Below are 15,449 nucleotides of genomic sequence, written 5' to 3'. Positions count from 1 at the left end.
GCTCTTGCTTAAACTCGCCTCTTTTCAATATTTCTCTGTCCCTTTCTTAAAAATTACTTTTCCTGCCATCTTTTATCACGGACATTTTTTCCCATTCTTCTCTTTTTCGTTTTTCAAGAAGAAGAAGAAAAAGAAGAAGAAGAAGAAGAAGAAGAAAGAGGAGTAAAATTCCCCTTCTCTTGTTCTTCCCTCCCACTTTCTTTCTTCTTGACTCGATCCTTACCTATATTTTAGCAGCTCTTTTTCCATTTCCTCCGGTTCAATCAGCGCTGGCAACTCCCTAGCTACGTCGTTTTATCAGTCAAACCATTCCAGTCGTCGATCCCGTCGTGTTTCCCTTACATCTCCTCGTCCTTTTTATTAACCATCCCACTTTTCATCTTTCCACCCCTTTGTAGAAATTTCTGTTTCTATCCTCTGTTTATCCGTCCACCATTGAGGGACTCTACCATTAATTCCGCTGCATTTCATCCCTATGAATTCTTACTACTTCCCCGGCCAATTTAATCCCTCCTTTTCATCCCTTTTCTTTTAATTATTCCACACTTTGTAACTCGTCTCCGTGCCTCGTCCCTTCCTTCCCCATTTCGCTCGCTCTTTCGAAATCGATGTCTTTGCCCGATTAAATTTTAAATTTATCCCGCGCTAAAGGACTGAAGAAAGAATTTTGCGACGGACGTGTAATTATATATACGTGGATAATAAATGCCCAAGCGACAAATTTCGCGTTCGATTATCTCCGCTCGAGTGAAGGAATATAATATATCCATCTTTTCGTGCTTCCTCTCTCGATTTTCGAGGGATGCATGCACGAAACGAGCGAGATCACTCACCTGAAGACAGTGTCTCCTCGCGAGCCAGCCAATGTGCTGAAGCTGCGGCGGATCCGGAAGCGCGGACGCCAGTCGCAGCGCCTTGAGCGTGAGAGCTGCTAGAGCCGAGTGCAGAGCGTTGAACCACACGTTCGCCTCGGCGTTATCCGCGGCTCTCAACCAGCACTCGTGCACTCCATCCGGGGAATGAAGTTCCAGGATTCGACCCTCTGAAAATGGAACAGCCGTGGCGTTAAAAAATCGTTCCCTCTCCCGTGAAATATTTCTTTTATTTCATTTATCAACGCGCCTCTGACACAATTTATCCCGGGAAAACGCTTCCGCTTCGGATATATTACGAGGAAATAAATTTCACGATTCTTTTCTCTCTCTCTTTCCTTTCCTCTTTTTTCAAATAACGACGGGTCTCTCGAGTCGAGCTGTGCTTGAATCGAAAGTTAACAACAGCCGTTCCTTTTTTATTTATTATTCCAGTTTTATCGGAGCGGCCTAATCTTGCAGAGAAGGCACGGGTATCGACATCCATCGACAGATGTTCCATCCCGGGGACAAAAGCTCCCTGCGAGAGGCGCGGTAAGGTTGTTTCTCCCTTCCCTTTGCCCCTGATATCGCCCCTCGATCCGGACAGCAAGGAGGCTATCAGGTTTCGGACTTAATAGTTTTCGCATCACGGGCCAACGTCGTAAAGGCGTCATATAACTTGGCGAGCGGATGACAACTCAATTTCAAGTTGAGCTTGGCGTTGTTGCCCGCGTGCGTTAAGATCTTTACAGACTAATTCGAAGCTGCTAAGAGCGTGCGCACGCGTGCGTCGAAAGGCTCGAGGTGAAACGAAAAAACTTCCTATTCAAATTTCTCTCACTACGTTCCCACGTTTAACATTTTTGATACCTCGCACGCGAAACTTTTCCGAGTAGAAAGTTGCCGCACGAGAGAAATTCCGTATCGATTTCCCGGAGTTAAAATTTAGTTTCGAGAAGAAGTTGGAAAACGAGCGTTTTCGAGAGAACGTGAAAGACTTTCTCTCTCTCTCTCTCTTTTTTTATTATAAATACCACAAAAGGGATTCGAGATGGATATTTCGGTTTAAAACCGAGGAGTAAACGGTATCGGTATCGCTAAACACCTCGTGACCAACGCTCTGAACACCACCTTCTGTATCCGGTTACCCCCTTGGTTGAAGGGGGTTGGCGCGCGAGACCCAACGAAAGCAGCGCCGTAACAAACGTCCGCCGTCTCTTATACAAAGTATCCACTTCCACCTTCGTTTTTCTTCCACACTTTTAAGCGATAACGAACGTTACCAGCCCCCAGGGGGGGAGGAGGAGGGGAGGGGGGCGTTACTGCCGCGAGCCAGAAGGGTGGGACGAGATTGAAAGGGGAAGGTAGGTCAACCCTCCGCGTATTTCTTACAGTTACAGGAGGGAAGCGTGAGAGAAGCGTCCTTCCAAATGGACCTAATCGCTTCAGGTATTTCAGGAAGGGTGATTTGTTTGGGTATAGAAAATCAACTTGGGGTAAATATTGGATCCTTTTTTTTTTTTTACGCGTAATTTCACTCCCGAAGATGAATCACACGCGTTTTTCTTCGGATAAAATGTTTTTCCCAATCATTTCTCAAATATTTCTTAACGCCTCTCTTATTATTCGTATAGCTCAATTTTTAAATAAGAAGAAAAGATAGAATTTCTTGATAAATTTTTCGTTTATCGAATATTCACTTTAATATATCCTTCTTTCAAATACAATTGGAATATTACTTACTACTTCTTTTAATTTCTTTATTCTCTATTCTTAGTTATGGTTTGCATTTTTAACAATTTGAAAACAACTCACTTACTTACGTTATATAACACATCTGATACATCTTTCACCTTTCGTTTTAATCTATCCACGTATAAAGCAATTCCTTTTATTCCAATCTATCCAACCTAACAATTTCCATTTCATAAACCCCGCACGTTTTCCCAAAGAAGCTTATATATATATTACGTTCCCCTTATTAATCGCACCTTTCACTACCACTTGCTCATTCTCTCCACGACAAAAGACAGTAGACTCCATCGCCACACTCTTCCGAATAGCCAAAGAAGCTGTTGTTCCCCTCCACCCATCCTCGATATCGTGATTCTCAAGCAGCAAGACAACAATACGCGAACGAAAAGCGTCTTCGAAGCCGGAACGTTCAGCCACGGTTCGTCAGATCGTCCTGGTTAATTGCTCGCGACAGATACGCGCCAGCTTCGCTTAATTAACGAAACAGCCCACCCTCTCTCTCCCCCTCCCCCCTCCTATCTCCCACATCCCCGTGCATTCGTCAAATTTTCCATCGTTCCTCGCCAACCCCGGCGTTTCTCTTTCAATTTCGCCCCTCTCCACGATCCCACGGAACGTGACCTGGTAATCTCGCTTCCGGTGTTGTGTATCCGCGCGTAATTTGCGCGCCTTTGACCAACGAGCCGTGCGGGGCGCAAAACCGAGCCAACCAACGCCGCGAAGCCGCCTTTGTTTCTGGCGGCGTCGCTCGAAAACAGACCGATAAGGTTAGTAAATTAGAGACAGGGGGCAGGGGGTAGTAAAAAAGGCCGAGAAAAGAGGATTCGTCGCGCGGACACGACGTCGACTTCCTTTTCTTCTTCTTCTTCTTCTTCTTTTTCTTCTTTTTCTTCTTCTTCTTTCACTTTTGTCGCCCTCTCTTCCTCTGGGGAGAAGAAGGGAGGTTTCCAGGACGGAGCGCGGCCCCGAGGGATTTTTCTTCCCGTTTGAAGACGGTAAAAAGATTTATGGCGACCCCTCTTCCCCTTCTCTTCCGTCCACCGGCTTTAATTCAAATTTCCTGTTGCGGGATTTCCTCTTCCACTCCCTTCCTTTCTTCTTTATTCTGGAAGGGGATAAAGGGTTCGTCTTTCGCGCTTCTGTTTCCCTCCCTCTTTTTTGTTATCGCCGATTTCGCTTCCTCGTGGAATGGGAGATAGTTATCACGAGATGTGCGAGTGATTTTTCGAAATCGTTATCGAAAGCGAATGACATTTGAAAAAGGAAAAAACGCTCCCTCTCTATTTCTATTTTGTAAAATCTTTGCTCTTTAATCCTTCTCCCCGAAAGGGAAAAGAAAGAGTTCTTTGTCCCATGTTCCTCTTTCTTCTTTCACATTTCCTCTCTTGTCTTAAAAACTTTTCGTCTTTCTATCCTTTCCTCCCTCTTTCGTCGTCTTTTGTATTCGTCGTTTATTCTTTATATACCTTATTTCATTCCTGAACGGTCGTCAACCACAGCGTCGTTACACGATGGAGTCGTTAAACGTGACTCCGCGTCCTCGCTTTCTCTTTATCCGCGCATTCGGCGGATTCCAGCTTTCGGTTTCACGTTTCCGAACGAGTAATGTATCCCTTTCCCCGGCCGTTCCCTGCCCGGATCGACTACTTGGCGGGAAAAGCCACCGTAATCGGGCACCTTTGTGGGGCGCCTCGCGAAAGTCAGACGATAAGCTTGAGAAACAGACACTGCGCTTTTCCCCTCTCCTTTGTATCTTTCGAAACGTGCATTCGGTTTCACAAGGGGCATCCTGTTGTGCGCAGTTTCCAGATGGAGTTTCGGATTAAAACTTATGAAAGGGGAGAGAGGGAGACGACGGAAAATTGGCAAGAATGGAAGGACGAGAGAGAGAGAGAGAGAGAGAGAGAGGAGCCGTTTAAGGGGGTCGTGTTTTGAGAAAAATTATTCGAATCGATGAACTTTTTTTTTTTTAATTTTAATCGTTCGTTAATAATTTCGTAATTTATTAAGTTAACGAAAAGTGAGGGAAATAATAATACGTATTGCTTGTCCATCCTGTTGACTATTCTGTTCCACTCGTCTGATTAATAAATGACACGTGTTGACACTTGTTTGATCATAAATTGATCGTGACCGTAATTATTATTATAGAAACACCAGTGTGGTGCGTGTAATAAAGAGGAGGAAATAATATGTATGTGTGTATATATACTCGTTTGATCAATGATTGGTATGCACTACTCGTCTCATTACAAATTGATCGTAATAATTATTATTGCCGAAACCCATTGTTCACCCACATGATAAAAAAAGATGAGAATAATAACGTTACACTCGGCTGTACAATGATCGACACGTTCTCTACTCGATCGATTATAAATCGATGGTAATCATCGTAATTATTACTACACGTTTTACATTTAATAACGGCGATTGATTCAATTGCGTTTTATGCTCAAAACAAGTTTAAGGATGCAATCCTTCGGAGCCATTCTTTCGGATAAATATGCATTCGATCGTAATCTCTGTTCCCCGATTGCGAGTAATTAACCAAGGAACGAATCAATTTACAACGTGAAATTGGGTGAAAAATATTATTATTTCCTTGGCAAAATCGTTTCTAATAAAACAATTTTTCGAATTTTCGGGGTCGGGAAGGATGGGCGCAACGCCGACAAAAATCGTGCACCGCTCGAATTCTTTCGCGAGAGGAGAAGTTTTTAATACGCGATCAACGATATCGAATTGTATCGAATTTCCGTTAAAACTTCCGTTCGAAATTTAGCGTTTCTCCTATGGATTCCGATGGATCGACCGTTTCACCAACTTTGGAACCAGTTTTAAACCACGGGGAAAAATTTTCGGGATCAGGAATCATCGTCGAAGGTCCTAAATCCGAAACTTTTCCCTTCTTCGAGCAATCTCGACCAATTTCTCGCGGATAATAATTTTCCTGGATTCTTAACAACGATGGACAATCGGAAGGGTCTATTAATTTTCGAAACATGGATGAATTGTAAGTTGTAGAAAAAGGAAAGAGTTTTTTATTTTCTCTCGAAGGATATTAAGAGTGACAGTTTCGAAAATGAAGAAAATCCAAGTGTTTCCGTCTCGTGCAAAATTTAATCCAATAAACGTGAGATCGATTCCAATTTTCGAGCGAGAGGATGTATCGACAAACGAGGGAACTCCATTAACAAATTTCTAAATTCGAAATTCTTTTAAATAGGAAGAAGATTATCCGAAAGAATGTATGAAATTAATATCGGATTGGCACCTTGGAAATATAATAAATTGCAAATATTTTCATTTCCTCCACACCAAATCCGATCAAACGAAGAGAGAGGATCGATCCAGGTTCGAGGCAATAACACGGAACAGAATAAATTACGAGGAAACTTTGCTCCGTCTCTTTACGAAAGAAAGGAAAAAAAAATTGATCCAAAGGATCTTTGAAAATTATAAAAGTTCAAATATTCCCGCATTCCCAACCAAGATTCTTCTTGGTTAACAAAACCAAAATTCAAAACTATCCATTCAAACGATCGATCCTCCTCATCGTGATCAGACTTCGACGCGGCAGAACGAATTTCACGCGGAGAGGAAATGGCGGATGTATCGACAAACAAGGAAGCACAGAGCGGTGGTTGCGGACCTTCGATCGATGTCTGTCTTTGCTCCAGCCAATTGTCGCCAACATTAGCGAAGGCGATCGAGGCTGCCTTCGTAACAATTGGCGAGTCGTTATCCTCTCCTCGAAATAATAAAAAAATCGGTGTTTGGAGATCTCTCTCTTTCGAAACTCTCTTTCTTAACGAGAAACGCGACTGGCCTACGTCGAATGGGAGGAGGAAAAAAGATAAACCTTTCCAACGTGGTAAATCCTGGCCACGTTTTCCTCTTACTCCCATCGTCATCTTCTTTTTTTTTCTTTTTTTTTTTTTTAATCTTTTAAAAGGATCAGCGTAGAGCCGTGGAAACGAGAACGATTCCTCGTGACGCGTTACAGCACTTCCGTTTCAGGCTAACTCCGGAGACTGTGTCGCCTTCGAATCGCGTAAAATGCTAATTCTTTTGGCTTTCACGACCATTCCCCGGGTTTTATCCCTTATCTGGGTTGTTGAGGAAGATCGAGTTCGAGGTTTTTTAAATAGAGTCCGTTAAGCTATATCAAAAGGATTGAGATCATCCGTTCGATCAATTTTTGGATGAAACGAATTTTGTTGCGAGTCGCTCGTTCGAAAGTAAAATTCTCATTTCGAATGCGTAGTTTGGGTCGAGAGTTTTGTGAATTCTCATCTTTAAAACGTACGTAACAACAACGTCTATTTATTTATTTATCTAATAATATCTAAGCAAAAGATCGTCATCAGATCGTGCAAACAAATGCTGTTTCACGATTCGTTAAATGGATGCAATTCTGTTAAAATACAGGAATATCGATCGATCGATCGATCATTGATCTCTTTCAACGATCTTTCAATGCTCGCATAGGGGATAGAAAATGGGTGGTTCGAGATAAAAGATTGGATGCCCGTTCTATTAATTCGTTTCACAATTGGTGGAAATGCTGGGCCACCGAGTTATTTTATTCCGCGTTCCCAACGGTATCGTTACATTCTCTTTCGAGATGAAAAATAGAAGAGGTTTGGCTGGCGGCGTCTCTCGCCCCTCGTAATTCGTTTCGGTCCGAGGCAAATTGTGGACTCCCTGATACCTCAAATGTGCAATCCTGGCTCCCTCATTTCTAAGGATTCTCCGACCTGTGTCGGTTGGTAATCGGAGATTATTCAACCGTACGTCTAATTCGTTTCGTTGCGAGATCGAGGAACAAATTGGGAAACGTTATTCGGATCGTAATCATTATTTTTATACTCACTTTTCTCCCATCATTGTTCTAAAGCGAAATTTATCCGAATGTGCTTTACCTTATTTCGCGATAATTTCTACAAAAATTTCGCATCAAGTGAATCAATTGATCGAAAAGAAAAGAAGGATAATCTTTTTCAGGAATATTCAAACGTATTGCGATTGAATTCATATCGCCAACGACTAAATAGACTACTTCTATATAAACAAGTAGTACAACTCAATCGTGTAACACTGATATGAATACCGAAATCTTGGCAACGAGTGAACATCCATCAGTCCACGGATATCGCACGATTCAATTACCACGAATCGTCGGAAAAATCAGAAAGAGAGAAGAATCGATGAGAAACAATTCAGTCCACACAGGCTTGGAAAATGTTCCTTTTCAAATCGGCGACCATTTTCCGCAAATCACCGTCGACTCGCACCGTATATCGCTATTCGGCCTATTTCGAAAGGAAGGCAGACGTCGTCGAGCGAAGAGAGAGGGAGGAGGGAGGTTTCACGAGCCACTCGGCGAAGATAATCTGACAATCCGTGCCAAAGGCAGGTGTTGCACGCGCAGGTGCGCCATCAGATTCTACTACGGGAATGCGAGGCTCGTTTCGAACGCGGTGTTGTCGGTGGAGGATTTCGGGTCGTGGTGTCGGGTCGCGGCCGTATTCAACCGTGTGCAACGCCCGTCCGCTTTCGAAATATCGCAGCCAATTTAGCCCCGCAAAATGAATTGTTGAAACCGGCCCGGTTCCTCCCCACCAATTCTCGGTGACCATTGTCACGTTGTTTCGTTGCCTCGTGGAAACGTGTTAATCGTCTCTTTACCGAGTCGGCCTCTCTCTCTCTCTCGCGTTCAAACAATTTCATCCTCGGCGCCACGGTTCGGCCACGGGAAAATAACGCCAGACGAGAGATGCGTGTGCGCGTGGACGCACGTGTGGGTGAGCGCGGCGTGCTTTAAGAATTTAATATCCCGACTCTGGTGTTGAATATCTGGTATTTCTTTTTTTTTTCCTTTTTTTCACCCAGGATCAGCCCCGGGAATCGAGTTATTAAATTCTTTGATATTTACATTTTGCCGGGGTTACAATCTGATTTTATATCTCTGAATCGTATATGAGGGGTGTAATTTTATAGACAGCTCGTTCTCCTCTTTTTTCCTTTTCCCTTCGAGAAGTCGGTACGATCTAATTATTAATTGAGAAGATGCGCGAACGTGTGTGGCTTTTCGTGCCATCGAAAATGATTATTCGAAAATTATTGGAAAAAACGATGAACAATTTGTTTGAACGAAATAACGAAGTCGAGAATAGTAGACAGTTTGTAAAAATTATTCTTCCTAATAACCAATCATCTCAACTAAAACTCCATTAATGATTCTTTTTTAAAATTTCGAATCTTGGAAACACCTCGCGCGGAAAGAATTATTCCGGAATCGTGGACGACCACGATTCTCCACCTCTAAAATACCGTGGCCTCTGTCCGCATAAATAACAGACCGGTGTTCTCCGATCCGCGGCAAGATCTACGGGGATGAACGAAGAGGTGGTGGCATCGCCGTCCTAAGCTACTTACCGCCATCCCTCTAAGCTGACTTAGAGGGAGCATACAGGTACCAGCTAAGGGGTAAACTTGCCATCTCCAATTCAAATAAGATTTGCACGCGGTTCGGGGACAACGCGTAATCTGATGGACCACGCCAATTTCTCCTTGTAATCTATCTTCTCGACAGCCTTGCCATTCAAACCAAGGCCCACGCGAGTCGTCTCTCGCGAAATTTTCCCTTTTCCTTTCCCCCGCGTTTTCAAGACAATTGGATCTTGGATGGATCTTGGAAATAATTTTTCTTCTCAACGAAACGGGCTACGAGTATTCCGATACTTGCGGTCGATTCGATCTCTTGGAGCTGCGATGGCTCTCGGATTTGGAAGGGAAATTAGCCTGGAATGGATCTCCTCGTTGAGAGTGCCTTGAGATGCCGCGATATAAATCGCATTGGACGCTTCTCAAGGTAAAATTTGAGAGGGATCGTGAATCGATCGTTATATTTTGTTGACAGTTTTATTCCGGTATAAAGTGTTTAGGGTATAAAGTTTAGGGTTAAAATTGAATCTGCGAGAGTTACGAAAGCTCTTAACAGCATTGAGACTTACGTTAAAAGAAAAAAAGCTTCTTCGAAGAATTTTAAAATTGAAGATATAAAAACTCAATAACACGTTTCGCGCGAAAATTTCATTTCTGACATGATAATTTCGCTGCGTGATCTCGAAACTCCTCCTCTCGTCGAAATCTCTAAAATTTATTAATCCCAAGAAATCGAGTTATACCGATATTATTCTCGATTTCCAACTAACCAAATCTCGCCAACTTTAACAATTCGCTTTAGGTCGGCGTAACGACGACGGAATATCAACGGAAGTTGTGCGAGCACGTGGCAGGCAGAAAATGGAGAGCAGCTCTGATTAGGAGGGGCGTGGGTGTGGCTCGACAATAGCGTCTGCCTGTTAATATCTTGTCCCCTTGAAAATCCCCTTGCGGCTGCTTTCCTTTCGAACGCCACCCTTTCCTCCTCCTCCTCTTCTTCTTCTTCTTCGAAAAACGTAGATGCATCCTTTTGGAAGCGAGCTCACACCGGTTTATTACCACTCTCTCTTCCTCTCCTCTCAACGTGATATTCTTCTCAAGGTGTGGAGAATGCATCGAGCCGAAAGAGGAAGAAGGGAAAGGCGAAACGAGATACGTGTGGTCGTTATTGTAGTCGTTTCTGTTGGCGCGACGAGCCATCAAACTTAGCAGTCTCGCAAGGGGTTGGGGAGGAGGCGTGAGAAATCGAACGTCTTTGGGCTGTGCGCCCCAGGAAGAGGATTCTTGGGTCCGAGGACGGAAAGGAGGGCGAGAAACGGTTTTTGCCGGAAGTGAAATCGTTCGAGAGGAAGGGATATACCTCGGCGCCCACCACGGATTTGAGTTATACGCCGACGTCACCGACAGCCACCGGTGTCCCTCCATTATTCTCCCCGTCCGAGTGTTTTTTTCGCCAGCATTTTTCTCCACCTAACTTCGAGATCTTTCGATTTGTGGATCTTCCTCTCCAGGAGAGGGAGGAGGAGGGAAGGCGCTTTAAGAGTTTTTGGTGCTCGAGAGTTTTCTTTTAAATCGGTCGGTAAAAGGTAATAAAAAAGGAAATTGATATTTAATTATTCTCTCAATTGCGTGCATTTTAAATATTTTTAGATCTTCGTTTCCTATCCTTGATGTTGATCGAATTCTATTTGAGCCAAGATGAAACAAACGTCTCAAAATAAATGATGGGAGAGGAAATGAAGGGATAAAAGGAAAAAGGAACGAAAAAAAGTTTCATCTTCCCTATTATTCACAAACTACGTATTTATAAACGAGTGAATGTGAGTAATGGAATAACGGTATCGCCACGATCTTGTTCCCGTTTGTGAGAATGAAAGGTCACGAAAAATACGGATCGTCTCGTTGACAAGCATTGGATGGAAACCCGTGGAGGAGCTCACGCGTCGCGTGTAAATCACCGGCGAGGCGTATTCGACAGACACGTGTTGGGGTTGTCGTTCTTTGAACACCCACTCGTCTAGTCGTTCCCTTTCCCCTTTCCCCCGCGCTAGTTTCCTCCTCTTGAGCGCGTGCCAACGTGCCGATCGTTGGACTTTTTTTCGCGTGCACGCGTATTATCGAAACCGGCGATTAAGGAGGGAAAAAAAGAAACAAAATCGGCTCGAACAAGCGTGTCTTACTCCTCGAGAGGGTTAATTAAGAAAACGGACGCGAGTTATAAATAGAGGCGTAATTTATTTCGATGCAAATTGACGGAATTCAACGTGTCATTACGATGTATATCGATTGAGATAATTAGTTAATTAATATTCCTTCCGAAATTGATGCCCTCAGAAGGATCGATGGATCATTCCTTCGAATCCTCTCCATGCGTTGTTCTTCAGTTTTGAGAAAAAGTTTCAAGGTACGCCATCATAAATCTGGTCGATCGAATGAGAAAATTTTCTTTCGATGCGAAAGATGGATAGGTGGTTCGATGTTGAAACACCCAGAACGAACAATGGAATAAGTCTAATCGAGCCAATTGAATCCCGTTTATCGTGGCAGGAATTAGCCGATGTCTCGAATACTCGAACAAGTGGAACAAGTCAATCAATGGATTGGCGTTCCTCCAGATACTTTATAAATTACTATGCGATGTACCTTCGCGACCTCGATTCTTCTCCTCTTTCTCTCTTTCTCTCTCTTTCTCCTCGGAATCTCGATCAGAATATCGAACGACTCGAGAGCTTCGTACTTGCTCCTTCATTACGAAACTCGAATGTACAATGGAGAGAAAGTGTGTCAACGATAATTTTTCGACGATATTCCCACAGTGCTCGAGATCGTACACAAACTTTTTTAAATCGAGTCGTTCGATCCGCTCTCTATTCTCGAAATCTCGAAGAGAGGGAGAGAGAGAGAGAGAGCAGAAATATTGTCTGGAGCGTTCGTTTTAACGAGCATTAGAGTATTCGGGTCGACGCAGAAATGTCGCGATATCGTTTATGAACGATAAATTACGAAGTAAGCCTTGAATTCTCTCGAATGTTTTTAACGCTCGCGATTGTAATTAACGTGTTTTGACGATTCTGCCGTTGAATGGATACTGGGCCACGCGCGCCTGATTGTGTTGATTATTGCTCGAGCCTTGGAAAAAGGGAAGCGAGAAGCGTGGAAAAATTGTGGGAAACGCGGCTCCCTGCCTCGAACCGGTGAATAAAACGACGTATCCACTTTGGTGAAGACGTCGACGGTGAGAAATGTTCAACGACACGGATTCCATTTGTATCGCTCGCGATTTAAAGGGTTCACCGCCCCGTGCCACGAGATTTCCTCTTTCTTTCATTCTTTCTTTCTTTTCTTCGCGGTGTGCAGGAAAGGAGAATGGTGAATAATTATTTGAAACAATTATTATTTTTTCCCTCCCCAAGCTTCCACATTTACACACGCGCTTTCTCGCTGCTGTAACAAATTGTAATCAATGGAGGAGCTTCTTTTTCCCCTTCTCCTAACTGTTTACCAATCAGAGAAACACGAATTTCCACGAATCGAATTCACCCCGCAAATTAAACCGTTCTTTATCTCCATTCTCCTCGCACGAAACACGTACAGGGATGAAATGGGATAACAAAGGATGCTTAAAATTTAAAATCAAGGATTAAACGGTTGTATATAAATACCGGGAGGAGGAGAAAGCAACCGGATGGATTCCAAACCATTCGAACGCTCTTAAATAAACCGCGAGTAAACCGTGGCAAAAGGAGAGAGGAGCCATTAATTAGAAACGGTTGGACGAGAAACGGGTTAGTTCTCTAAACATCGAACCGTTCCGTTCAAAAACGGAATCGCCATTCCTAAGTCGAGGAACGGGATTAAGCAAAGTGGTACTCCCTTTCCATCAAAGGGAGCTCCTCCCCCTTTCGAAAAATATTAATTACCGTGGACGGACGTGCAATTTCCACGGTGAACGCTCTTCGTCGAGGGGTTGGAGGGGCCTCTTTAACGAGGGGACCGCGCAAACAATCCGTCGAAACTCTAATTGTAATATCGAAGACGACCCCCTTATATCCAGGCCAGGATATAATGTTCCGCGAATGTGAAACGTGGAAATGTAACCACCCCCCCTCTCTCTCCCTCTCACGTCCTATCCTAATATCGTACGATCGTGATACGATCGTTTCGCGTATTGATCTTTTGGCCGTTTCGTGGGCCAACTTGACTACGGTTTCCGGAGCTGGTTAGAGATCCGCCATCGAGATAAGGGAGGATGCATAATAATCCTTGCCGATCCCCCCTCGATTCGCTCGGGGAAACGGATATTTCGCGTGTCCCCATTGATCCTCCGTAATTGCGGTGTGACGAGTTTCGCAACAATAATAACCGTTTCGCGATTATCAAACGCGACGATCGACGACAATTGGCGAAATTGGCGATGGGATCTAGTTTGGTTTGGACGTGGTTTGCTCTCGTCGATGGACGAGATAGGTTTATAGCGACTTCTCAACGATCGCCACCGAATTTATCGAAATATTCCCGGCTCGATGCTCAGCAGAGATATATCGAATATCTGGGACGATTGTTGGGAAGTTTATGAGAGAATTATCATTATGCAGCAGAGTTTATGTTTACGAGGATTGATGTCGAATAGTTTGGCTTTTTTCAAGGTATAACGCGAAGAATATGTAATACTTTTTCGATTATTGATTATATAATCGGCGGCAATTGGCGAAAAGATGGGATCCACAGTTTGACTCGATGCAGTAATGATCGTAGACGGACGAGATTGATATCGAATCTTTCGAACGATAGTTGGAAAGTTTAGAGAATTATTGCAAGGTTTAATATCGACACGAATAGTTTGGCTTTTTCTAAGATGTAATTGCAGGAAAAATATGTAATACTTTTTCGATTATTGATTTTATATGTATAATGACAATTGGCAAAACGATCTAGTTCGATTTGCAGTAGTGGTCGATGGACGAGATAGATTTATAGGACAGATATCGAATCTTTGGAACGATAGTTGGAAAATGATGATTTATGAGAGAATTATTATAAGGATTGTTAACAAGACATGCATTTCTAATAATTTTTTTTATAGTTATACCATTTCTAATTGGAGGTTTTGGAAATTGATTAATTCCATTAATATTAGGATCTCCAGATATAGCATTCCCTCGAATAAATAATATTAGATTTTGATTGCTTCCTCCCTCATTATTTATATTATTATTAAGAAATTTATTTTATCCAAGACCAGGAACAGGATGGACAGTATATCCACCATTATCCGCATACTTATACCATTCATCACCTTCAGTTGATTTTGCAATTTTTTCATTACATATATCTGGAATTTCATCAATTATAGGATCATTAAATTTAATAGTTACAATTATAATAATAAAAAATTTTTCATTAAATTATGATCAAATTTCTCTATTCCCCTGATCAGTATTTATTACAGCTATTTTATTAATTATATCACTTCCAGTGTTAGCTGGAGCAATTACAATATTATTATTTGATCGTAATTTTAATATATGAAAATAGTTTGGCTTTTTCGATATAATTACACGAAGAATATATAATACTTTTTCGATTATTGGCTTTATGTATATAAAATCGACGATTGGTTTGGACACGATTGGTGGTCGATGATAAATTTATAGCGATTTGGAATTTATCGAAATATCGAAACTTGTATGGAACGATTGTTTGGAAAGTTTATGTTTAAAAGAATTGATATCGACACGGTTATATTTCGGCTTTTTCGATATAATTGGACGAAGAACACACTCTTTCGATTGTCGAGTTTATATACGTAGAAAGATGCGAATCGTATCTTTGTATATTTGTGTGTGAATCGAGTATCACTGAATCGATTCTGTTTTGAAGAGCGACATAGTGAGCTCCAGTGAAATAGTAAAATAGTTGAAGTTAACGAATAAAGCTACGAATAAATTATTTCAATAATTTATTGTTCAAAATAATAATTGCAAATAATTGTAATATCAAACGACCGAGATTATTATGAAAAGTAGATCGGCTATAATATCTGCGAATTATTAATATTTAAGCATTTTAATAATTAATTACTTAAAGTAACTTTATTCGAAATTTTTAATTAATTACTTTTTCAACGAGTTAATGCCCCAACTTTGATGAGATCAGTAGTAAAACAAAAGCATCGATCCACGTCTATATAACATAGTTATAACCCCTATTTCCTTTATTAAATATATTCTTACTCTTACTCTATATTCTTTATTTTAATCAAATCGTTTTAAAAATCAACTCACTGATATCGACACGCACATGCTTCAATGGTAAACACCATGTCTTCCAAGGATCCGATACAATTCGTCCGAAATACTTTTCTAAAATCTCTTTATCATCCTTCTC

At 42.1% G+C, this 15,449-nt stretch overlaps 1 protein-coding gene across 2 annotated transcripts in view; it reads right to left on the bottom strand.

Moving 5' to 3' along the window:
* LOC107993614 (beta-1-syntrophin) overlaps window positions 1–15,449 on the bottom strand; it is a 298,727-nt gene that overhangs the window by 54,764 nt on the left and 228,514 nt on the right. For both annotated transcript variants that reach the window (XM_062080047.1, XM_062080048.1), the window contains exon 4: window positions 834–1,042. In XM_062080047.1, the coding sequence (XP_061936031.1) occupies window positions 834–1,042 (209 nt within the window). The remainder of the gene's footprint in view (window positions 1–833; window positions 1,043–15,449) is intronic.

The sequence above is a fragment of the Apis cerana genome, linkage group LG10 (genome assembly GCF_029169275.1).
Source record: "Apis cerana isolate GH-2021 linkage group LG10, AcerK_1.0, whole genome shotgun sequence".
Classification (NCBI taxonomy): domain Eukaryota; kingdom Metazoa; phylum Arthropoda; class Insecta; order Hymenoptera; family Apidae; genus Apis; species Apis cerana.
This window is presented reverse-complemented; position numbering and strand designations above follow the sequence as displayed.